The sequence below is a fragment of the Lepisosteus oculatus genome, chromosome 11, assembly GCF_040954835.1.
Source record: "Lepisosteus oculatus isolate fLepOcu1 chromosome 11, fLepOcu1.hap2, whole genome shotgun sequence".
NCBI lineage: Eukaryota > Metazoa > Chordata > Actinopteri > Semionotiformes > Lepisosteidae > Lepisosteus > Lepisosteus oculatus.
Genome location: NC_090706.1, coordinates 12,482,830 through 12,507,241, shown reverse-complemented (window position 1 = coordinate 12,507,241; position 24,412 = coordinate 12,482,830). Strand labels below are relative to the sequence as shown.

At 39.3% G+C, this 24,412-nt stretch overlaps 1 protein-coding gene across 1 annotated transcript; it reads left to right on the top strand.

Moving 5' to 3' along the window:
- Positions 1 to 369: 369 nt before the first annotated feature.
- gnl2 (G protein nucleolar 2) lies at positions 370 to 24,003 on the top strand. Its single transcript, XM_006631523.3, has 16 exons — positions 370 to 573; positions 1,428 to 1,512; positions 5,579 to 5,673; positions 6,447 to 6,586; positions 10,609 to 10,793; positions 14,364 to 14,430; positions 15,233 to 15,391; positions 16,458 to 16,571; positions 17,459 to 17,587; positions 19,194 to 19,298; positions 19,566 to 19,724; positions 20,404 to 20,511; positions 22,179 to 22,618; positions 22,942 to 23,018; positions 23,634 to 23,710; positions 23,819 to 24,003. The coding sequence occupies exons 1-16, from the start codon at positions 510 to 512 to the stop codon at positions 23,963 to 23,965; spliced, it is 2,151 nt and encodes a 716-aa protein (XP_006631586.2). The 5' UTR covers positions 370 to 509; the 3' UTR covers positions 23,966 to 24,003.
- The last annotated feature ends 409 nt before the right edge of the window (positions 24,004 to 24,412 follow it).

Genomic DNA, 24,412 nt, shown 5'->3' with positions numbered 1-24,412 from the left:
GCCTTTTTGCAGACAGAGGGTAGATCACTGTGAAAACTGAAATAAAAAATTAAACACTTATCAAGCACTGCTATTAGGCCTGTCTTTAATTTGTAACATAAGAACATTACTTTCTGTGCAGTTTAAAATACCTATATTATATTTCTATTTTTTTAAAGTAATGTATAAACATAAGGATGTGCTCCGTAAAATAAACTACTGATAATATGGCGTACAATACACGAGAAAGTCTGCTACGCATTAGCATCTCGAATTAATGATACATTTTATAGATTTATAGATATAGATGTAACCCTCATTACCTAAAAAACATTACAACCCTGCATTGACACATCCGCTCCACCTTAAGATGCATGGACTGGTCGCTGTTTGATGACGCTTTTCCTGCTCGACTATCGCAGCTCTTCACACGTGGAAGGGCACGGGAGTGAAAGCTTAAACCTTTTAAAAAATAAAACCTTTTTTTCGTTGTTGAAAACGGTAGAGCTTTTCTACAACTAATCGGAACCATGGTGAAGCCACGGTACAAGGGCAGAAGCACCATCAACCCCTCTGCATCTAGCAGTAATCCAGGTAAGAGTTAACCTATATCCGCTGTGTTGATTTCTGATTTTGTTGACGAAGAATAAAATCCAAACACCTTCTTTTAAATAAGCAAATAAAACCACAGCATTGTGTATAGCTTACGTAATTAATCTAATCTTCTAGAGGCTTTAGAAGCTAGAAACACAAAATGGGGCCTAATAATTGTAGATCACAGTTGTGTATGGTGATACCTGGTTAACCTGTTGCTTGTATATCGTACTCGACGTTTTATTCAGTTGGATTGAAAACAAGTGCGATAGACTTTTTTCATGTGTTTGTTTTTACTTTATAAATGGTGCGCACTTTAACCAATTAACATGACACTTCTAAGACATACTTTTGACTTATCCTAGTTTTTGACAGCAAAGTTATACGAATATTACAAGTTGCTAAAATAACTCGGGCGAAGTGATAGGATTCCTGGTGGCTCAATATTTAATAGGTTTCGGGTGTCATTGTATTAAGTGCAAGAACATAGACACGCATTTCAAGATTGAAATAATATTTCAGTAAACATCTAGTTGCATGATGTTAAAACGCTAGTTAATAAATTAGTTATTTGTTCTCTTGGTACCTTTTAGATGGATACAAAAACGTAACAAGTGAAAGAGGAAAAACTTACATCCATTCATAATTTCATGTTTCCGTGTCAATAGTTTTTTTTTTAGTGTGATGGCTGTGAGGAAAACTGTTCTCAGTTCTCAATATGGAAATACCTGAAATATGGACTAAGATAAAGTTTGGGTATTCTCAGTGATTTTTTTGCTAATTTATTAATTTGCAGATCGATTAGAGAATTATGAAGAAAGTAATTTTGTCTTGTTTCTCCTTTTTATAAAAAGATCGACCCAAGGGTGCTGGTGGAAACAATATGAGGGACCGGGCCACCATCAAACGTCTGAATATGTACAGGCAGAAGGAACGGCGGTGAGTATGTAATCTGGCTGTGCTCTTGCTGCCAACGGGGAGAAATAGAGACAAAAATACACTTCCTACTGCACTGTGACAGATACTCTGGGATTAGACAAACATCCTTCTCCAAATGTACAAATCTAATCTCATTATTCCCCCACCTGCCAGAATCACAAGATCTCCCAATCCTACTGGGAGAAGGGGAGGGGGGAGGAACTCAGTTGAACTGGGTATGTGACCTCCTGTCACAGCCTGAGGAACAGTGAGCTCAGTAATGCTCCATATGTTTGTATGTAAATGTATTATGATGTGGTAAATGCCTGTTGATTTTATGTTAATTGTATTTATATTGCTTTGGTACCACTGACCTATTCATTGGTCATGCTAATAAAGCACCTTGAATTGAATTGAAATGTAATCAACCGAAAGGAAGAAGAGTTACAAACGAGACAAGGCCCTGTGGTTGATCATAGTGAGCTGATCCAAAGATATGGTCTTGGCTGTATATTGAAGGATGCTTACACCCTGGTTTCTACTACATGCCCGGTTATCGTGTTAATTGATAAACGCACGTCCCTGCCGATTCCGCTTGGTTTGTGTTTCTTTGTTGATTCTGCAGAAGTCTGCTAGGTGGCCTGTCAGCGCCCTTGAGAATTTTGAATACTCGAATGAGATCCTTGCACAACAGAAAAAGTGCAATGATTTTAGTTTGTCAAGCCTGAATGATTAGGAGCATACCTGGTTGCTTATCTCTGAGTTGATTCTACAGCAGCATTTTTTTTTCGGAACAAGGTGACCAAAATCAGTGTCTTGCTAGTTCGTTGTAGAATCTTAATAGAACAACTCTTTATGATTAAAAACCTGAAATTCTAGCTTACCTTTTTTCATTTTATTGGTTTGTCCCATTATTTATAAGAGGCACATTGTCAGCATAAACACCTCTTTTTCCTACACTCATTTCTTGAAGGTTAGTGTTTCCATCTTATAAATATACGGTTTTTCTTTCTATTCGCATGTAATCCTCCACATCCTGCTGTTTGCACAATCTTGTATTTGTCTTTGTCTGAGGTTTATTTTTCATGCACGGCTTCTAGACACCCTGTTAATCTCTGTTGCTTTGATATCATCCACAAGCTTTAATAGTTAAGAACATCATTTTTATAGTTATATAAATAGCCTGTTTGGGTAGCATCTTGACCCAAGGATCCAGACATCTTTTGAAAGAAACCAGGGGATTGACTTTAATAGCATGGCCTGATTACTTGCTCCATACTCCCACAACCCTTTACACAAAGATGTGCATCCTGTTCTTGGTTTTAAATGCACTTCCATGTAGTTTACTAGCTATACCAGAATCTAAGTCATTGTTATATATTAGGAAAAGTGTGGTCTTCTGTGATCCCTGTGACAGTATAGTGATCGTATTTGTCAATATCTACACTCTGTTTCCTATCCGTTAACTTGCTTTGCTGTCCATGAAGTTGTTTTGTTTTTCATTTCTGTAACCTCAGATGTATATTATTTCTAATGCAGGTCAGTCTCCATGTCATGCTGACCTTAATGTCACTCAAATCTGATCACAGGTCTCTAATGGGTCGTGCACCTCTGTGTTCCTCCCTCTTGTCTTGAGTGTCTGAAAACACTAGACCACTGTCGACGTTCCCTCTTAAAGGTGCTTTCAAAAACTGCGGAAGATAGCAGCTGTTTAGCTTTGACTGTAATTTTGGTTACAGCTGTTGGCATCTCTGGTGATTTTCCCCAGTTTTTGTGAGGAAAATTAAAACCTTCCATGATATCCATGTTTTATGCTTTCCTGGTTTCATTACAACAATAAGACTAGGTATAAGAGATATCTGATTATGGTTTGTAGTATACATGCATCCTAACTGTGTGTGTTTTTGAAAGATTATTATTGAATATGTTTGACCTACATGGATTCTTTGATTAAATAATCAAATTCTCTACATTTGCTACACCCATTCTACCTTTTGTCTTTTCTGCCTCTCCAGAACTCTGTGTATCCACTAATGTTATATTCAATTCCACTCTGTTAGCTCTTTTTCTGTGATTCTAGTCACATCATAATCGCACTCGCAGTACCAATGCAACAGCTCATCTCTAGCTTTTCATAGCATTTACTGTGCCGTCAATAATATTCTCCACCTGCAAAGTTTCAACATTGTGTTGCTGTCTAAACTTAGTCATGTTCCTTTCAAAGTAGTGTATTTAGAATACACGGGACTTTGTCTTTAGATTCTGCATAACAAACTCGAGACTGATAAAGCTGAATCATAATATATGTGATAATAGTTCATTATAAATGATGATTATTCATGATAAAGTTGGATAGAAATTCTGATGACTCAGATTTGCATAAGTATTCTCTCCCTATATCTGCGAATTCAGATTGGAAGAAAAGAAAAAGGACAATGCGGTAGAGATAGGTCGTCCTTCCATGCTGAGCAACTGGGCAAGGGATACTGGTTAGGGGTGCCACTGTGAACCCATCAATGACTTTAAAAGATTTCCAGACTTCTGTGTCTGAGAAGTTAGTTATTGATATTGTTGCTGTATGAACACTGACTTTCTTGTCCCTGCATAAAGCACAGACATACAAAACATGTAGATGATAGTAGAAATAAGCCAACATTTTTTTGGTCATCATATGAGGTGGAAAATTGGATTTTTTGGTCTGAATGCAAAGCATTACTGGTGCAAGCCCATCACATCACCCACTTATCACCATTCCAGCTGTCAAGCATGGTGGTGGTGGCATCACGTTATCTCCAGGAACAGAGAAGATTGTCAGGTTTGGGAGGTGAATGGATGATGCAAAGTATAGGCAAAGCCTAGAGGAAAACCTGCTTGGGTGAGCTACGAATCTAAAATGCAGAACATCTAAAAAGACTTTAGCTGGTCCTTTGTTTTGTGTTTCCATTGGGTTCTCAATTCTCTCCTTTTCAGTTTTTCTTTGGATTCTCACCCCTTCTGTTCCAGTTTCAGTATTATTGAATTTGTCTGCAAATCCTGGCCTACTGGTGTCTGTCTCTTGCAGCTGTAACCCATCCTATCATTAAATAATAATTTATCATCGCTTGTTGCAAGAACTTTAATGTTTTCTTAGTATTTCAAACTCTGGATACAACTGGATTGTAATCTGACCAAATAAAAACTTCAAGGAGGTAATACTTGAATTGCAAGGATGCTATAAATCACAAGGATTTATTGTTCACATGCTAAATGAACACGCAGGAGTTCAAGTTCCCACTCATGGCTTTCTTAGATACATCTTTCCAATGAAAGTTTTTAAAGTATTTGGTTTAAGTATAGTTTTATATCCATGTTTGCAGGTTTTATCTCTTGCTGATTTTGTTATTTATATTTGTTTTTTTGTGCAGGATTTGTCTAATAATTCAATAACTTAAACAAAATTTGAAACACTCTCAAGTTCTTTTCTAAGAGTCCCTGCGTATGGGTAAACGGCCTCCTTTTAATGCCTTTCCCTAGTTTGAGTACAATTAAGATCATAAACCTGCTATTAATATTATAAATACTGGACACATAGCTGCTCGTTAACAGATCTGTGATATTGCTCTCAAAGTGGAAGAGTGATTTTGTAGGCTGCTAGCCTGGGAATTATGCTCCTCTGTGTTTCTGGGGCCCATCTGTTTAAATCTCCTCACCCCTCCTGTACTCCTACACATGTGAGTGATCGTTTTCAAGACGCATCAGGAAGATAAATGATGCTAAATACTTGTAAATTTGCATGAAACGGCATTGTCAGTGTTGCCTTAACAGGAGAAAAACTGAACAGTCCTAGACGCTAACCGCCACATTCACTGCCACCCATACCAGGAGGTTTTAAAGTGCAAGCTCTTGTAAATGTCCTACAGCAGAGGCTGGAAATTTAAAGCTTTTTCTCTTGTCTTGTGTACATTTGCACCAAATCATTTTATGGCAGTGTTGCCAAATAATTAAGCCCATCAGATTGCTTTGTATTAGGATTGTCTTTAATGTCATTTACGTAAAAAGACGACAGTTTGTCAAAACAGTCTTCCTTGTGTTTGTGTTTCTTGTGTAGTAACAACCGGGGCAAAGTCATCAAACCTCTGCAGTACCAGTCTTCAGTGGCTTCTGGGACAGTAGCCAGAGTGGAGCCGAACATAAAGTGGTTTGGTGAGTGAACAATCCAGATGTTATAGAAATACAGCATGATAGTTCTGTGTTGTATTTCAGTCCCATAACTGGATTTAGATCATATTTGCACTGAAATGCATAACAAAAGAAAAAAATTCACGATTCAGTTATTGCTGGCCAGTCAAGTAAAGCTGCAGGAGAAGACCTTTTCAGTCATAAAACTGAATGGGGAAAAAAAAATCAAACAAAAAAATGTGTGTAGTGTTTTTCATAGTAAGGAAATTGGTTATACACGTATCATTTGTTAAGGCCATATAAATCAGTGTTCACAGTGCAGAAAGCTAGAAACGTTGTTCCGGGTGTCAGGCACTTACTGTAAGAGGCATATATTTATCTTAATATGGTCTCTTTACCAAGTTAATGTTTTTTCTTCACAGTACTGTTAAGCTCAGTAATAGCAGAGCTGGGTTAGAGCAATAGATTAATTGGATTTTCTAGACTTGGCTTAATGAAAGGTTGATTCTGTGCAGTAGATTCTCCAGGGGCCAGCAACAGCAGCTGAGCTTGGACTTGGGTAACTCACATGGTGCACTGGAACCGTTTGAGCCTTATGGGTATTGGTAGTGCTGCAAGGAAACTGAGAATCCTCTGTGCATGTACTTGCAAAAGGTTCTTCAATTTAGTGATGCAGCTGAAAACGAAATAAATGTGAATGGATGCCATGATTTTTTTGGTTTTTCAAACCTGTTATGAACCTGATTCAGTGTAAACTCAAAACTGAATCTCTTGTGTCTGTTCCCTGCGGTGTGCAGCGAACACCAGGGTTATCAAGCAGTCCTCGCTGCAGACGTTCCAGGAGGAAATGGAGCAGGTGCAGAAGGACCCCTACAGGGTGGTCATGAAGAAGAGCAAGCTTCCCATGTCTCTCCTGCATGACCGAGTCAAATCCCACGTAAGTCCTGTAGTAAACACACATCGCTGGCCACCCCCCGCCCCCCGTTTCCTTTATTTTGAACTGCAATTGGAGAGAAGCTGTAACAGAAGTGGGTCAGGGGTAATTTGTCTGGGTTTGCTTTCAGCCGTAGCTGTTGACAGATACAGTTTACATTCATACACTGCTTCTTCAAGGTTGGTTTGCATCAGTGCAAAACACTTCTGTTCTCTTGAACCTGTTGATTTGCTGTGGCACTTTGGTCTTGTTGTTTTAAACTGTTCCATATGTGTGCAGTGCATTGCAAGGCTTCTCTTTGGACTGAATGACCCCTTTTTCTCTTTTCTTTTTTTTTCATGTGCCTCATCAGGATTTTAATCTTTACCAGAAAGAGCTAAAGGCCTCCAGACTAGCTTTATCAATGCCTATTTTATGTTTTAAATATGTCTTCAAGCTCGGAGATGTCTCGCCCTCCTCTACGGCAGCATTTCATCTACATTTTTAGATCTGTAGTGTCGATTTGAAATATGAAGTGTGTGTACTTTTCGGGGATCTAAATCATTCTTACCTTGTTTTTAAGCTTGGAAAAATAAGGTGATCTGGGACAAGACAATCTGTTTGAAGCGATGCAAGATGTCTAGCTCCATATACAGTTGCAGACACAAACACTGGCACTATGTATATTAGTTTAGTTGATTGATGGGTACATCCTAACTTCTGCTGGCTGGGTTACACTGTACGTTCTGGAAACGGGATCTGTCACTGAGTAATAGGTATTGTAGTTTAACAGGCAACATTTTTTAAACTTTATTGGAGAATAAAATGCTTCAGATTAGGGGTGCCAGTATTTTTGTGCATTTGTATCTAATATCTTTCTGTGACAGATAACTGAAAAATGCATTAGAAGAAAAGCTTAGCCTTTGTATACAAATGTATTCAGACTCAATACCCACACATGATATTCATTTCTAGTACCAGACTGCAGCAATTATGTTATTGAGTCATTTGCTATCATTTGTATTTTATAAAGACGTTTTTATATATATTTATAACAGTGCCAGCTGTCTTCTACATCTCAAGGTATGGAAGAATTGAAGTACAGAAAATAATGTTCGTTTGCTAAAACTCCTCTAGAAGTGTTCTTAAAGTTAACAGTATTGTTTTTCTTTGTCATATCTACTTGATCTGATGTTTGTCTCTCAAATGTGGTGGCAGCCAGATGTCTGCCCTCCCCTAAGAAAGTTGGGGTGGGTGTTTGTATGGCCTGAAAAATTAACTTCTCATCAAGTGTTTTCCCTAAAGAAATGTTTAATGTTTCTTAACATAAAATATGTTGCTGTGTGGATTGGCATATTTTTCTGTGGTTAGTAGCCGTTTTTTCAAGGTAATTTATTTATTAACGATTATTTTTTTGTTTTACACCTCATGTGTTAGAATCATATTTAATTAACTTACTTTTACTTCCCATAGCATGCAGGGAAGATGCACTCTACATGGTGCATTCATCCAGCAGGCCTGCCTGTCAGATCCATTTCTCGTCCATGAGAAATGTGTTACAGCTGATCACAGGAGAATTGGGGTGGACTGGAGAAGCGATACAGCTTGATGATACCACAAGCTGCACAAGGTGCCCAGGTTTTTGGGAACCACTTTCTGCACTGTAAAGTGGGACAACTGTTTTAGTGTACTTTACTTGTATATGTGATATAAACTTACCAGATTCAAGAAGCGGACCAAAAAAATGGCGTTCCCTATTTACAAAGGTGTTTCCAAGTATATTGAATGCAAGGGTTTCCACACTGGTGTGGCTCATTGTTAATTAAACAACATCCCAGCATGCTTACAGACACATATGAAGGCCTGGGCAGGCCTGGTTGCCTATAATTATGGCTTGCATGGCTGCAAGACTAGAAAAAAGGCAGGAACTTAAGTTACCAAAACAGCTCAACTTGCTGACATTTCATAAGCGTCAGTGTCTAAGGTGATGTCAGCACGCAACTCTGAGTGAAAGACCTCAACAACAAGGGGCGACAGTGAATGGAAGTGCATCCTACAGGATGGCAATATCCATACTTTAATATGACATGCAAGGCAAAACAGCTGCAGCTCAATTAACTGAAAATTCCAACCTGGGGCACGAGCAGCTAGTTTCATCCAAAACATCCACTGAGAACTCGGCAGTCAGGTTAACGTTATCCATATGTCACGGCGGTCTCAGTCACTTGACCTGAATCCAATCGGGCATTTATGGGATATTCTGGAATGCTCACCTTCAGAAACCAGGCGTGGAAGAATGGTGCCACATGTCCTAACTTGGATGCTCTCCTACACCTGAAAATTGATGAGAGACATATTTAGAGAATATTTAATACATTCACAGGAGATGACATTATGGGAATTTCTACGGCTTATTGATGAGGCAAGAATACACAAGTCATGTTTCCAGTTAAGCGTTCTTGACAACAGGAATTTTAAGTTGGAACTGCGTCCTTTTCTGACGGTACCTCCTCAGATGATTGGTTTGCGTGGCAGAGAGAGGTGCAGGTGTGTGATTGCTGAAAGCTGTATCCCCATTGTTGCTTCCAATAATGCACCTATGCACTACCTAATATGGTAAGCCTCAGACCACTGTGGTCATGTATTAATTTAACCTCCATGGATGCACTTGATACGTGCATAGAGACGAGCCCCACACTCAGGACAGTGCAGATGAAATTTCAAGTAAGGTAGACCCTCGGATTGCCTGAGGTGCAGAGATCACTGCTGTCACGTGCAGCCCTCCCATTGTGACTCGTTCACGTGTGTAGGAGCTCCTGAGATTCACTGCTGTGGTGCAGCTGTGAGCTCCTGAGGTTTTAGTTCTTTTTTTCTGTTTACAGTTTTGCAAATGCCAAATAAACAGCTTTGGACCACAAATGCAATCCAAATGCATTCACTTAGAAATTGCAAAAGCCTTTACTGTGGTTTAAAATAATGAAAGTCAGAGTGAAAATAAGTTTTCACCCATTAGTTACCATTACTGACTGGTAATGGCATTGAGGGCTTTATTTTCACATGGGCTCAGTAATGCCCTCACTGGTCCAGCACATCTTACAGGGTGCTGAACATTTGGATTCAGTTCCTACTATTTTGTCTTTCCTCTGGAATGTGTTTCATGTGCATTTAATAAAACAATATAACTAAATTAGGGGAAAATGTGATTTGGGGAAAAGCATATTTTGCTGAAAACAAGTCCAGTTTTTGGTCATGAAAGCAAAACTGTTCCCAGACCTTGGCTGATGCACCTGTGACTCCAAAATGGAAAGTGTTATTGCATTTGACAAGATCTGCAAGTTGCTTGATTTTTACACATGCTGTAATGTGTGTCTGATTTGTAGATATAAGGTCATTTTAACCAGCTTTTTCAAATTTGGAAATGCTGTAATTAACATTTAAGGCAGTTTTATACCACAATAAGGTTACATTTGATGACCTGATATTATAGGAACTGTCCTTTCTTTATTTTCCAGCTTTTCGGTTTCTAGAACAGACTGTTCCAAGTCTTAACATGTAAAATATTATTTAAAACATAATTTTCAGAACATATTATCCATTTTTGAACAGAGTTGAAGGGCATTTTATATATTATGTTCATATTTTCTCTGCATATAAGAATTATTTTTTATTGGATTGGTTTACCAACCATTTATACAACTGCCATAAAATGTTTATTGTGTGAGTTGCAGTGCTTGTTTATAGGTTGATTTCTGAAACATTTTTTATTTGATAAATCGGTTTTTGTATAAATCGAGATATTAGATTAAACTGGCAAGTTAAATTGTGGTTTACTGTTGCTTTTCCGGTAGATACAGTACCTCCATTGCAAGTTGACGCATATTCGGATTCTGAACAGCATCTACCTGAAGGAAATCCTCAATAATCCTTAATAAGTTGTTTTGTTCTATAAAGATAAAATCAGTCCTTGATGAAAGAGAAGACTTGTGCTGAATAAATGGTAGTGTTCTGTAGAATTGAGATTATGGTTTTTGTCTTGAAACCCACAGAATTCAAAAGTGCACATTCTGGACACAGAGACATACGAGACAACGTTTGGCCCTAAAGCCCAGAGGAAGAGGCCCAGCCTGTCTGTGGTGGATATGAAGGACCTGGTGGAGAAGGCAGAGGCCTCAGCCGAGAGCTACGATAAGGAGAAGGACAGGGATCTCGTCATGGAGACCTCTGGAGTCAGGTTAGAGTGCAGCCTTTCGATCGATGTAGCCTTTGTGAACTGTGGTCCGTTGAGGTCGAGTTAAAGTTTTCTTTGTAAGAATTGTGGTTTTGTATTTTGAATAGCAGTGCAAGTCAAAGCACAAATCAAACTGTGTAAAAGAATTTCAGAGTACATTGTGATTGTTGACTTACCAGCTCTGGTCATACAACTGTGAAAACTGCATTGTGTGGTGCATTTAAATTGAATCCACTTACCAGTGAAGCCAGGAAGGTCATGTGTTCAAGGACAATGACAATGTGTACCAGAACACTCCATATTGGATAAATAAGATCACCATTTGTGTCTGATGTTTTCCCCAAGATCTCATTTTTCTGTGTACTAAATTTAATTGCTTTTTGCTAAAATATTGTGATGTTTAGTAATTGCTTGCATTTGTGTACTTTTCCATCCTTAAAGATCAACCACCACTGAAGTGTAACATACACTACATAGAAAATAAGGTGGAGATGGAAAAATTACTTCCTTAAAGAGGATCTGCAGTCGCAATTTCTCAGACCAGTTACTCAATCTCAGTAACAAAATAATTTAATTGGTGGTATCAAAAAAAAATTACAGTTTCCAAATTAAGCACAATATCCTAAACTTGATGAAAGTATTGTATGGTTGCCATGTTGCCATGGGGAATAGTAGGAGTTTGCACAAATTGCGTTGTGAAGCAGCCCTTCCTGCTCACTAGTCTCTGTAATGACTAATGTAATGCAATGTGCAAGCAAATACGTCCAGGTTGTGCAGCAGACATTTCACCACAGGAATGTTTCAACGCGATCTGCATGTACAGTTAATGAGTAAGTTGTATTTGTTGACAAAACCCTCTCAGTCGAGAGACTTCCAATATGGGAAGTAAGTAATGATAACACCTTCTATAGTACAGTATCCCCTCCTGCAAAACTGGTTTGAAAATTGAGATGCAGTAAGTCAAGAGCCACCCACTGCTCCACTCACCACTTACTGGTCTCCCAGCCCAATACTGACCAATCCAGCCATGTTTAGCGCAGTTAAAGTCAACCAACTTCATAAGCAGATTAAACATTTAGCCATGGACAGTTTTGATTTCAAACATGTTTTGACCTTTTTTTCTGTGATTTTCCCAAACCATGCCAGGTGAATGTGCCCCACAACATTACGCGATCACCAGAACACTTTTCTTTTGGAATCGGCTATTTAGAGGTTTAGGTTTGCCTTCATCCATTTGTCAAACACATGGTGTAAAATGCCCATATCACAATTTTTTCCATGTGCATTGCTATGCATGGAACAGTTTGTGCACCGTAACCCAGCTATGGTATCCACTCTGTGGAATTCATGGTGGACATTTTTGAGGAAATTGGCCTCTCCCACTCCTGGTTGATATCTGCAGTCAGCTGATATGCAGTTGCTCACCGTTTTTCTTTACATGTCAAATGATTGCACAGATATCGCAATCCCAGAGGATGGACTTCCTCCCACCGTTGCACTTTCCCCTGATGAGGTCTTTCCCTAAATTTCATGCCGACATGATCTTAGACCCAGTTGTTGGTGAAGCATCAGCATGGCGAGTTGTTTTGGTCATTGAAGTTCCTGCGAAATGCTCCTCAACAATCACCCCTCTTCAAAGTCCCTGAGGACTCTTGCAGCCCAGCAAGCTGTACTTAAAGGAATCAGGCCTTTATATGTGACAATAACCGTGTTAGTATATTTGTTCAATTATTTCAAATTCAAATTCACTGCTGAGTCTGAAAAAGTCAGTAAACCCTATCCGTGCCCCTTAGGATTTTATACACTTGGATAAAATGTTCTTTCAGACTCCTTTGTTGTGGACTGAGGAGATTTAATTCCTTTAACCTGTCTGCAAATGTGAATACCCTTCGGCCAGGAATCATTATGGTTGCTCTTTTTAAGACTATAATCTAATTTTTTCTGGTATGGCTACCAAAATCAAAAGCAGTATGCTAAACTTTAAACCTTGAGCAAAACTCCCTTTGATTTAAACATACATTTTGCCTTTTTACTGCTTCCCTGTAATGTCTTCTGAGAACAATTGCACTTATCTGGGTTATTTCATTTGCCAAGTGTCTGCCCGATTCATGATTTTGTCTTCTCTATGAAATCCCCCTCTTGCTTTTCCCCCAATTTTTATATGATCTGGGAAAGTAACTCATATCAGAATCTAAATTGTTTTTATAGATCAGGAAGAGCAGCCTAAAACAGATCCGTGCAACCCACTACTTCATACATCTGTCTAAGGCTTTCCTCTTTAATATGACACGTTCATTCCTTTTTGTTTTGTTCTTGATATACCTGTCCAAATTGCCTTGGGTCCCTGGGACTTTTAATTTCATAATCCACCTCTAATGAGACACCTTAGCAATAGTTTTATGGTCATGTAAATGTAGAGTATCTTGCCATAAGCTTTAGAGGTGTCAGCTGCCCTCGTTGCTTGTTAACCCAGATCTTCTTTCTTAATTCACAGTGGATGTCTCTTGAGATTCCATTGTATTGCAAGTATTTTTTACAAAGTGTTTCCATAGGTCTTGACCACAGAGGAAAAACAGGTTGGTCTATAGTTTTTGGGCTCTGTTTTGTCCCCCTTTACTTGATTTGATGTTGCATTGCCTAAGTGTTAAAAAATTAAATGGGAGGGGTCTGCAAATAAAGTATCTAATTTCCTTAAGTACAATGGTGCAAGTACCATTAGGCCCTGGAAATCCATTCGTTTCAAGGCGATCTGGCCCCTCAGCTTCTATTTTGCAAAACATTCGTTCTCTAGCTGCTGCTAGACCGTGGTACATGTTCTTGATGTCTTCCATTGTGAAGACCTGTGTGAAGTTATTTAGCATGTTTGTGATTTATTTTTCGTCTCCAAATATTAATCCTAAAATCTTATAAAGACTTGGGCTTTTACAGTTCACCTGCTGTTCATTAGTTTCAAGGTGATTTGAACCCTCAGCTTCAATTATGCAAAAAAATGTTCTTTTCTGCCTCTGTCTTGTTGATTCTTATCTTTTTTTTCCAGCTATGCCTGTCATTCAGTGATTTTTCTACTGAATCTGGGGGATTTTAGTTTTTTTTTTCTGTAGAGCACTCTCATGCTTCTGTTTTTTATTGTTGCTTTAAATAATTTGATCGTATCCCTAGATCTGGGCTTATTTGTTTGATTTTTTTTTTACCTTTCTTGTTACATAAAGGGGCGACAAAATCTTAACCTGAGAGCAGTTATCAGCATTGAAGACATAAACGTGGTGGAGTGAAAGAAATATTAGAGAGATCCTGCAAAGTCTCGGATTGGAAACCAGTAAATTCACAGTTCATGTATCAGTGTGTGATTAATATTCTGCCCACTAACCTTTTTCGTCCTCACTACGTTTAATCAGCTGGACCCGCAGCACCTGAAACTGCACTGCTGTGTTTAGGTGACCCTGCCCTCTGACTGCCCATGACGGGATCACCTCCCTTCTTTAAATTGACCGTTGCTGTTTGCAGGCTTCAGTTGTAAAACAGTTGTGAGTAGCCAAGAATAAGTACAGTATGCATTTGATTTTTTTTCATCAGGGACGAGGCTCGAGAAGAAATCTTCAAAAAGGGGCAGTCAAAAAGGATCTGGGGTGAACTCTACAAGGTGCGTAATACAATTTGTTTGTTTTTTAGTTTATGTACCTAATGATCCATATCTCCTTACTTCATTTTGGCTGTGTGGAGCATCTTAGACATGGAGTGATGGGATTAAGCTGGTGGTGTTTCAAATAAGTACTATTGATTAGCCTTCATGCAAAACCATCAAGTTAATAGCTCTTTTAGGAATATCAGTGAGGGATGTCTGAAGGGTATTTAGTGCATATGTTTGTGAGGTGCTGGCTGCTCCTGCAGTCTTGTTGAAAGGTGTCAGAAGCAGAAGTAAGACATTATGGAGGTGTTCTCTACTCTGGTGAAAGAAGCCCTGTTTCTTCATTCCTGTAAAAAGAAGCCCTGTTTCTTCATCTAAGCTCTCAGTTAGTTGAGAATGTTTTGTAAGTTTAAGGTGAAAGCAGTCTTCAGTATGGCAGAAAGATTAACTTATCTAATCTAACTGCTGTTTTTGAGAGCCTGAGGTTGGTGTTATTTGTCATAGAAGTGAATAGTATCTGTATTTGAAGCTGTATTTGAGGACTATAGCCCTTGAGGGAGTTGCCTATCGCTGGTTTAAAATGTTGACTTGTGGAGTGAAAACTTTAAGACAATGCTTGGGAAAAAAACTGTTCTAATCTTCAACTATATCCAAATTATGTTGGCTTTCTATATAGCTGTTTGGTGCCCAGAAGAGCAAGAGAATTGTTATGACTTCTAATACAGTGAAGTTCTTCTAAAAACAATGCAGATGTATTAAACAGGTTTCGTATGTTCTGCACTTTGGTTTGTACATTGATTTTTCCTTTTCCCCTAAGGTCATAGATTCATCTGATGTCATTATTCAAGTGTTGGATGCCAGAGATCCCATGGGAACTCGTTCACAAAACATCGAGTCCTATATGAAGAAGGAGAAACCCTGGAAGCACCTCATATTTGTGCTGAACAAATGTGATCTCATTCCCACTTGGGTTACGGTAAGGGCCTGTGTGGTGGGTGGAGTTCTTAATAAGCTCTTTATAACAGCTTATAAACTCAGTAAGGTCTTTAGAATGTGACTGAATTCACTTTCCCATTCTGGGGAACAAAACTTTTAAAAGTACGTTTGCTTGTGGACTTCATGTCTCTCAGTGCCTTAACAGGGTATTGAGGACATTTTTGGGTTCGCTGTTTATAGTTTCATTGAGGTGTCATCAAGTGGCAGAGAAAGGGAAGAAGGTTTCAGCAGCTAGTGAAACGTGGCAGAGTACTGGGCAATTCACCTTGCATGTCTTGTCTCCAGAGACACTGATGGATACCTGCCAGAACCTTTCTTTGATGTATTTAGACTTTCACATGAGAGCTGTAAGTTTTTTCGGACTTGTGGGCCGCCAGTAATGGAAAGTAGTTTTAAGTGTAGTTTTTGCAGTTTCATCTGGGAATGAAATGCCTTTTGCTCCAGGGGCGATTCAAGTATAGTGAGTTTGTGAACCATCCGCCAAATACGCTTCACAGGTGGGGAAGAGTTTCATTCCACACAGTCCCCTAAAGCTTCCATTCCCTCCTGCTACTGGGTTACAGGGCTGTGGATTCACTGCACTTCTGCTGGGACCTCAGTCACATCCTTGCACCTCAGACCCCCAGTGACATCCCTACTGTTCCGATACCTATAACATGCGATGTATCCCCGCTGGAAGGCAGCTCCTTGGTGAACTGCACTGCAGCCCTGGCTGTGTGTAATTGTGGTGTCAGGTTGCAGAATGTCTCCAGGAGCTGCCTGCCTCCTCAGAACAGTGGCCATGACATGCAGGAGACCTGAAGGTCAGACCTTCAGGTGAACAGCCACCATCAGTCTCCTGCAAAGGTACCCAACCTTATGAAGCAGCATCTGAATGTGCTTTCCCAGCTCGCAAGTGTGTTTGAAGGATCATTCTCAAATTCATTTTACTAATACATCTTGATTTCTATGATGTACTCTACTTGAAATTTTGAATGTATTTCATCCTTCTGTGTGTCTGTATGTAGTCTGCAAACTTGGCTCATTTATATTTTTCTTTCACACAGAAACGGTGGGTTGCTATCTTGTCACAGGAGTATCCCACTCTAGCCTTCCATGCCAGTCTCACAAACTCCTTTGGAAAAGGCTCGCTGATTCAGCTCTTAAGGCAGTTTGGAAAGGTAATTTCAACTCATTTTTGGCAATGAGCGAATTCAAACTTTGTTGAGTGAAACCTTCAGTCATTTTAATAGCGTAAACCTCATTAGCCATGTGTGAATTGAAATAAATACTGTCTCTAATGTGAATTTAATAACATTTACATAATTACCATCTAATAATGAGAGTTGGGAGCTGCAAAAGAACAAGAGGTTTACTTCTCTACAAAAAAAGTAAAAAGAAATTTTGCTGTGAGACCTCTTCAGTAGTGTGGGGGGAATGGGGAAGACATGAATCTCCTGCTGAAATTACGCTGAGCTTCATGTCTGGGTCCTTTAACAGGGATTTGACGACTCCTACACAAGAGACACATTGGAGGTCAAAATTATCCTTAAACCTCATGCCTTCCTCCAGCTCTCAGTGATTAACTAATCTCTCCATTGCAGTACAGATTACTGTCTTCTGCACACCCCTGGAATTCATTACCTTTGCTTCCACCTCTTTAAGCCAGCTTTAAACTCCCCCTGCCCACTCTCGGGATTTTTCCCCTCCTCCCTACCTCCGTGAGTTTCCCTCCATATATGTAAATAGAATATATATTCAATATATATGACTTGAAATTTCACATAAGTGATTCTGTTATCTTTTTTCATAGCCTTGTGGATAAGTAGTCAAAATATTTTAGCAGCTAAAATTCCCTTCAAGAATATTGTGCCACGTCAGGAAAGTGTGAGTGAATCCAAGCCAGACCATGACCCCAAAGGAGGGTTTAGTCTCTCGGTCTTTTGATTTAGAGTGCCGATAAGGATAGTTTTTTGGAGTGTCCGCTTCGTTTCTAATGAGAACCATACTTGTTTCCTGTTTTCATGCAGACCAATGTGAACCCCTGGTGTAAATTGCTCTCTTACAGTTGCACACTGATAAAAAGCAGATCAGCGTGGGATTCATCGGTTACCCAAACGTGGGCAAGAGCTCGGTGATAAACACTTTGCGGTCCAAGAAGGTGTGCAACGTGGCTCCCATCGCCGGTGAGACCAAGGTAGGTAGCAGGCAGACCTCCCCCACCCCCTCCCCTTCTCACCACAACGGTTTCCCCCAACAACGGTCAAGGAAGCGCCTCGCAGTGATGAATCGGCGTCCGTTTCCAGCTGAAAAACAATTGTCCGCGCTGCAAATCAAAATCCTGGAGCTGTTTGTGCTGGGTTTTCAACGCCAAGGCAACCAGCAAATAAATTGCTACACAGAATCTTCTTTATCTTCTCCTTTTAAAGGCATTTTCCCAGGTTTTACTTGACCGCATTTTGGCATCTGCAAGCATTTTCAAGGCCACAAAACTAGAAGTCGTATTATTTTTTTGATGTATTGAAGAAAAAAGATAGGTTTGCATTGAGGAAAGTCCTTAAAATGTCGTGGAAGGTTAACTGAATTAAAACTTCACTGGTTTTAAATTAAAAGTGTCCTGTTATTGGAAGGAAGCTGTACTTACCATTATTTCCTGTATACCTCCAAAGCTAAAGGAGTCTGTGCCTGATCAGTATCAGGTTTTGAGACATGCAGGGATGAACTCCCAAATGAAAACCAATACACAGGCTTATGTATGTTAAATGTTTATATAGTTTATATAATGTTTAGAAATCTTTGTTGCTGATAGTGGTGGGTACGGATCAGTGTGCAAAATGCATGAGCCCTTTATTCATAGGTGTATCTGGAATGTGCAGCGATCTTCAGTCCTTACACTGTCAGTGAGCATTTTAAGTGCCATTTAATTTCAAGTCTCATAAATAACACTGCAAGTCTATCATTGATGAAGATTAAGGTATTGACACTGTTCACTGTCCATAAGAATGCTTTAGAAATCTATATGACTTACAGAGTGTGCCTTTACAGATTTCAGAAAAGCATGCTCCTATTGAGTCAGTTCCTTGTTTCTGATACTTATTTCTTAGTGGGTGGATAGAAGGAAATGACACTGCCACTGGATCAGATACTGATTTAAGCTGTGTGCAGATACTCCTTAATTTGCCCATACCTATCCACCCTTTTGTAGTTTTTGTTCCCACTAAATTAGATGAAATACCCTTTACATCGTTGATTTAATGAGGAAAATTGAAAAATTGAAAATTGGTTTATGGACAGTACTCGCCTCACACCTCTGAAATCTCTTTCTCCAGAAGCAGTGTTCTTGCAGGGTCCTGAGCAGAAGGCTTGGTGCTTCACAAGGTGCACTGTTGCACACGGTTGTGTTTCTGCCTTAATTGCTGTAACGTTTGTGTTATATTATCAATCCTATATAAAAGGCAGAGTGTGATGAAAAATTAAATGTTAAAATATACATTTTCAAGGAAATTCATTATCCACTGTGAGGAGAAATAAGCTGCTGTTTATGGGGAAACAGATACGTTTTGGCTCTGCAGAAGCTTGATTCATTTCATATGTTAGGGGAAACCTCTACAAGGTTTCCATCCAGCTCTGGCTAGTTGATTACATCTGAGGTTGAACCCTATTAAACCTCACATGAATCCAGCTAGCGTGCATGTGAAGTCTTGTGATTTCAGCAGCTGAAGTGACACCTTGGCCACAGTTTCCAAAAAAAAAAGTTGATTAATCTGTGATGTTATGTGATGTATGGGGTGATATTCCCACAGGTATGGCAGTACATCACCCTGATGCGGCGCATTTTCCTGATTGACTGCCCTGGAGTTGTGTACCCATCTGGTGACACAGAGACAGATATCGTCTTAAAAGGAGTTGTAAGTTGTTCCATTTCTTTTCTTTGTCTCACTTGCTTTGCCTCAGCAATTTTGTAATTTGGGGGAAATTTTTGTCTCATGTTGTTGCGGCATGACATCAAGCTGCCTGCTTGTGCATCAACTTCAAGTTTTCAGAACTCTTTTCAAAGAGTATGGCAAATTTTGTCATTATTTCCAGCAGACTAAAAAGTTGTTTCGACAGAGTATTGCCACACCTGTCCTTGATCCTGAGGGGGTGTTTCAGTTTGTCTTCTACAACACGTTCAGGTTCAAGTAGAGAAGATCAAGAACCCAGAAGAGCACATTGGCGCAGTGCTTGAAAGGGCCAAGACAGAATACATCCAGAAGACGTACCGGATTGACACCTGGGAGTCGGCAGAAGATTTCTTGGAAAAACTGGCATTCAGATCTGGAAAACTCCTGAAGGTCAGTACTTTCTTCCAGAGTATGAGAAGGATTCAGTCACAAAAACAGTGATGAAATGGAAAACATTAAGCAATGTACTTTCTCTGCAACCATTTTACTACTTCATAGTTTATATTCTTCTATTTGTGTGCCTGAGGTACAATTAGGGTAAAAGCATTTATGATGAATGACTGGACCACACGTAGCTCAGAAATATACAAATTAATTTGTGTCTTGAAGTAAAGTTTTAGTTTGCTCTGTTGGCTAGTCGCCTGGTATAACTGACCGAGTCCTATAAATCAGAGGTGCCTAATTTTGGTCCTTAACTGCTGCAGTCTAGCAGCCATTACAGTCGAAGTCTTTAAGATTTGTGAAGCAGTGTTAAATCAGCCCAGTGAAGCCCTGCATCAGTTTAACCCTTTTCTCAGGACTTAGGCCTCTGGTGCTTCAAGGAGTTAACAGCCCTGTGGCAGTTCAGACCCCTAACTTGCAAGGAAATTAGAGCACATATTTTCGCACTTGATGCAATCATGTTAGCCCAAGCATACAGATCTACAGTTTATTCATTGGCATTGACCCTTTTCTTCCATTTATATGTAGTTAAACATGTTCTAGGGAATTAGCTACCTGAAAATACAAGCTAAAAGTGCAGTGCATATGGCGGCCCGTGTAAATATTTTCTTGTTTTGCTCTCATGAAGGGCGGAGAACCAGACATGCAAACAGTGTCTAAAATGGTCCTGAATGACTGGCAGAGGGGGCGCATTCCGTACTTCGTGAAGCCTCCAGTTGGAGAATCGGAGGGGGAGGTGAGAGTGGCTCTTTCTACTTGTTCATTAAAAATTGGTATTTTTATTATCTTTCATCTTGACTTATGTAAAGATTTAAACAAGAATGTTTTTTTTTAAATCTGGATATGATGTTCCAAGACAAATGTACGTCCAAAACTGCTTATAATCTTTTCTTTTAATCCTGATAGTTTGATTCAGTTCTTAAATCACTGTTAATAACATGAATTCTTGCCAAATATATAAATACAATAAATCAGATAAAAGATTTTAAAAAAGTGTTCTAAATAGTATTTGTTATTTGTTTTTTTTATTGAAAACTCTATGCTATGAACTAATTATGCCCTCTGCAGGTAAGAAAAAATTGTACAGGCAGTTATTATCTTACATAGGGGTTACATTCCTGAATGTACTACGTAACCCAAATTCTACATGAGTTGCCTTTTCATATAATTACAGTGCAGTACACATAAAGGATTCAGTCTAAAACCTATGGTAAACCTACCCATTAGAGAAACAATTCAGTGTGATGCATGTGATATCACAATATTATCCATTAAATTAATTTTACATAAAACGTATAGGACTGCATGGTGGTGTAGTAGTAAGCTTTGCTGCCTTGAAGCACTGGGGTCTTGGGTTCAGTTCTGAATCTGGTTTGCTCTCTTTATGGGGATTGTGTGTTCTCCCAGTGTTCACGTGGGTTTCCTCCAGGTGCTCCAGTTTCCTCCCACAGTCATACACTGGTAGGTTAATTGGCTTCTGGGTAAACTGGTTCTGGCGTGACTGTGACTGTGACTGTGTCTGTGCCTTTTGCCTGCAGTGGACTAGTGTCCTGTCCAGGGTGTACCCTGTCTTGCACCTTTTGCTTGCCGAGATAGACTTTGGCTTCCCTCGCAACCATGAATTGGGTGAAGCGGTTAGAAAATGGATGGATGGATAAAAAATATACAATTAATTGTTGCGTTTTTTGGGTGGTTGGTACTGTGCTCAGCATTGTAGGTGTAACTTTTATTCCGGGTGTTTCCCCTGTAGCACTTTTGGGACTTTTGAAAGGGAATAACGTTGTAAAAGAGTGTTTTACATTTCTTCCTCTCATCGGTTAGTTATACAGAATACTCAGTTCAAGTAAAAACAAAAAAGTTAACTTTATAAGGTGAGTTAGGCATTTTTATAGGAATAACCCCACTTGAAACACGTTGTATGTTACGACCCTAACACCTACGATAAAGAACATTACAGCCATGACGTGATCTGATGCCTTTGTATGTAAAATTACAGTCCATACAGTATTAAAAAAAATCTTTAAAAAAGGAAAATTATGAACCAATTACAGAATTTATTTAATATATAATCGTACATATCTTGTACTATTGCTGATGAGAGGCAATGCTTAGAGGCGTGTCTTTGTCTTTGATCCGCGAGCCACAAAATTAGGTTTTTCATTTTCTCAATAACATTTGCTCCCTGCTTAGTTATAATAGCTGATTTCAGGAAGGCAGATTCTTTAGCATGCCTCCCAGCCTGCTCTTTCATTCACAGTAATATTCAGTGTGGTTAATGCCACAGTCTGCCTGGATTAACACTTTTGTAATATACACCTTTTAAATAAGCATCATTTATTACTTCCTTTGTGACTCCGTGCTTTAGAAAGTCCTACAGTGTGGTGTGCTTGCTTGTCCTTGCAGCCTCAGGCTAATCCAGGCTGCGTAGAAGAACCTGCCAGAAATCAGGAAATCACCCTGACAGAGCAGGCACCTGGAACAGAGGGCAGTGAAGCAGATCCCGCAGAAACAAAGAAGCACAACCAAATCCAGAGGATCATGTCAAACATGCGGCAGAACTTTGGGAAAATAAACGTTGCCCCCGAGTTCACCGAGGAAGATCTAGTGCCAGTGGAAGTGTCGGACATTTCTGACCTGTCGGAGCCAGAACATGAGAGCTCTGAGGAGGAGGATGACAAGAGAGGAGAAGAACAACAGGGAGAAGAGGTGCCAGTCGACCCCTCGGCACCAAACAGAACCGAGGGCAAGGGGTCTAAAGAAGTGATCCGTGCCTTGGATGAGAAAATTGCCAAGTACAAGAAGTTTCTGGACCAAGCTAAATCCAAGAGATTTTCAGCTATAAGGTGCGTTTACCCAACTTTTCATGTGTATGTGTTTTTTTTGGAACTAAGATCGGAGCAAGAAAGTAGGGAGCATGTTAAAAAAAATGGGGGATTTATAGCAGGGTTCTCTGAGTTCTGCACCTGGAGCTTTAAGAATGGCCACATGGCAAGCTTTTCATTTCAGATTTATGCTTGAGCTCATTGCCCGACTGTTTTCTAGGCAGGAATTGAGTTTTCTTGGAGAAAGACGCAGGATACAATTTGTACATTATGATAAGGCAACTGGGTGCATTTGTAATTATTATAGTGCTCATATGTTAAATGGCGTGACTTCTCTTCTTTAGGATACCCAAAGGACTCTCAGAAAAAGTATTCACAAAAACAGAACAGAAAACAAAGCCAGCTGATTCTCACGCAAAAGGTGAATATTTTTTCTTTCATTTCATGACCAGTGTACTGAGCAGTACAGATGAATAATGTGTTCCAAGGTAAAGGAGATGACCCATGAAAAATGCATTAAAAGTAAAAGTTTAGATGAATGTAAATATGTGGTCTAGAGTCCCTTCCATTGGTAGACAGGCTAAACCTTTCCTACCTAAACTTTCCTCCCAGAACAGTGCTATGAAGGTGGCTGTGTTTTTCTGCCCAAGATATGTAAATGTTTTTTCTTTTCGGTGTACCTATCCTCAAAAATGAAAGAATAATAATAATAAAGCACATTGATGTTTTCTCTTCAGGATTGCACAGAGGTTTTATTAGTTTTTAATAGGCCTGTTTCCTAGTCAAGCTGCTGCAAACAAATGAAAAAAACACCCAATTCTGACTAATTAATGAATCTGCTTTTCCCAGTGCGAGAATTAAAAACACCTAGTATCTTGTTCCATATTGTCATGGAAACCCCGCTGACACATAATTTGGGAGTTGGACTAGCTCCCCCATTTCACTTGTAACTGCGTGCAGGGTCCTGATGTTACAGATGTGTAAATGTAAAGCATAGTTCAACTCTCTATGAACTTACAAATCCCCATTGTTTCAGTTCTCACAAAAGCAGGAACGAAGAGGAAAGCAGAAGATGATGATGATGAGCCTCAGAAAAAACTGACTTCAAAGGAGGTGTGTATGGTTTACTGCTTGTTGGGTGGTTGTAATGAAAGTTTTAAAGTAGTCTATTATTTCTGTTGTTTTGCTTAATTTGACTGAATCTTAACATTTTCTCTGCAGAAGAGAAGACATGAACGAGCTCAGAAGTCTAAGAAAGTTGGAGTGCGATACTACGAAACACACAATGTCAAAAATAAGAACAAGAACAAAAAGAAATCCAGTGGTTTAGAGGGGAAAAAGACAAAGAAATTGAAGCATAGATCTTGACGCACACAATGTATCAAATAAAATTTAATTATTTTAAACCAGTCTTAATTTTTGGCCTTTTTAGATAATTGAAGTAAAGGTTTGTATCTCTGTGATGCTATACTTTTGAGGTGGCCGTAAGGAATATTGAATGCATTTGAAACTTGAAGAAATACATTTTTGAGACATTAGAAAAGCTTGGATTAAATAAAAATTTCAATTTATCTGCCAGCCACAGAACTATAAACCCAGAACATGATGGTGGATTTCTGTTTGCTAGAGGCTACTGCCATGAGTTCTGGTGAGTGATAGATGGCTTGAAGTTCTGATTTAACTGAGGATTCATTTGCTTCCACTGGAGGTTAGTCAGTGTCCATGTTCCTGTGTACAATTGTGTGATTCAGACAAAACATTATTGATAACATTGTGCAAAAACAATAAGATTTGAAACACAAGTGCCACAAGTCA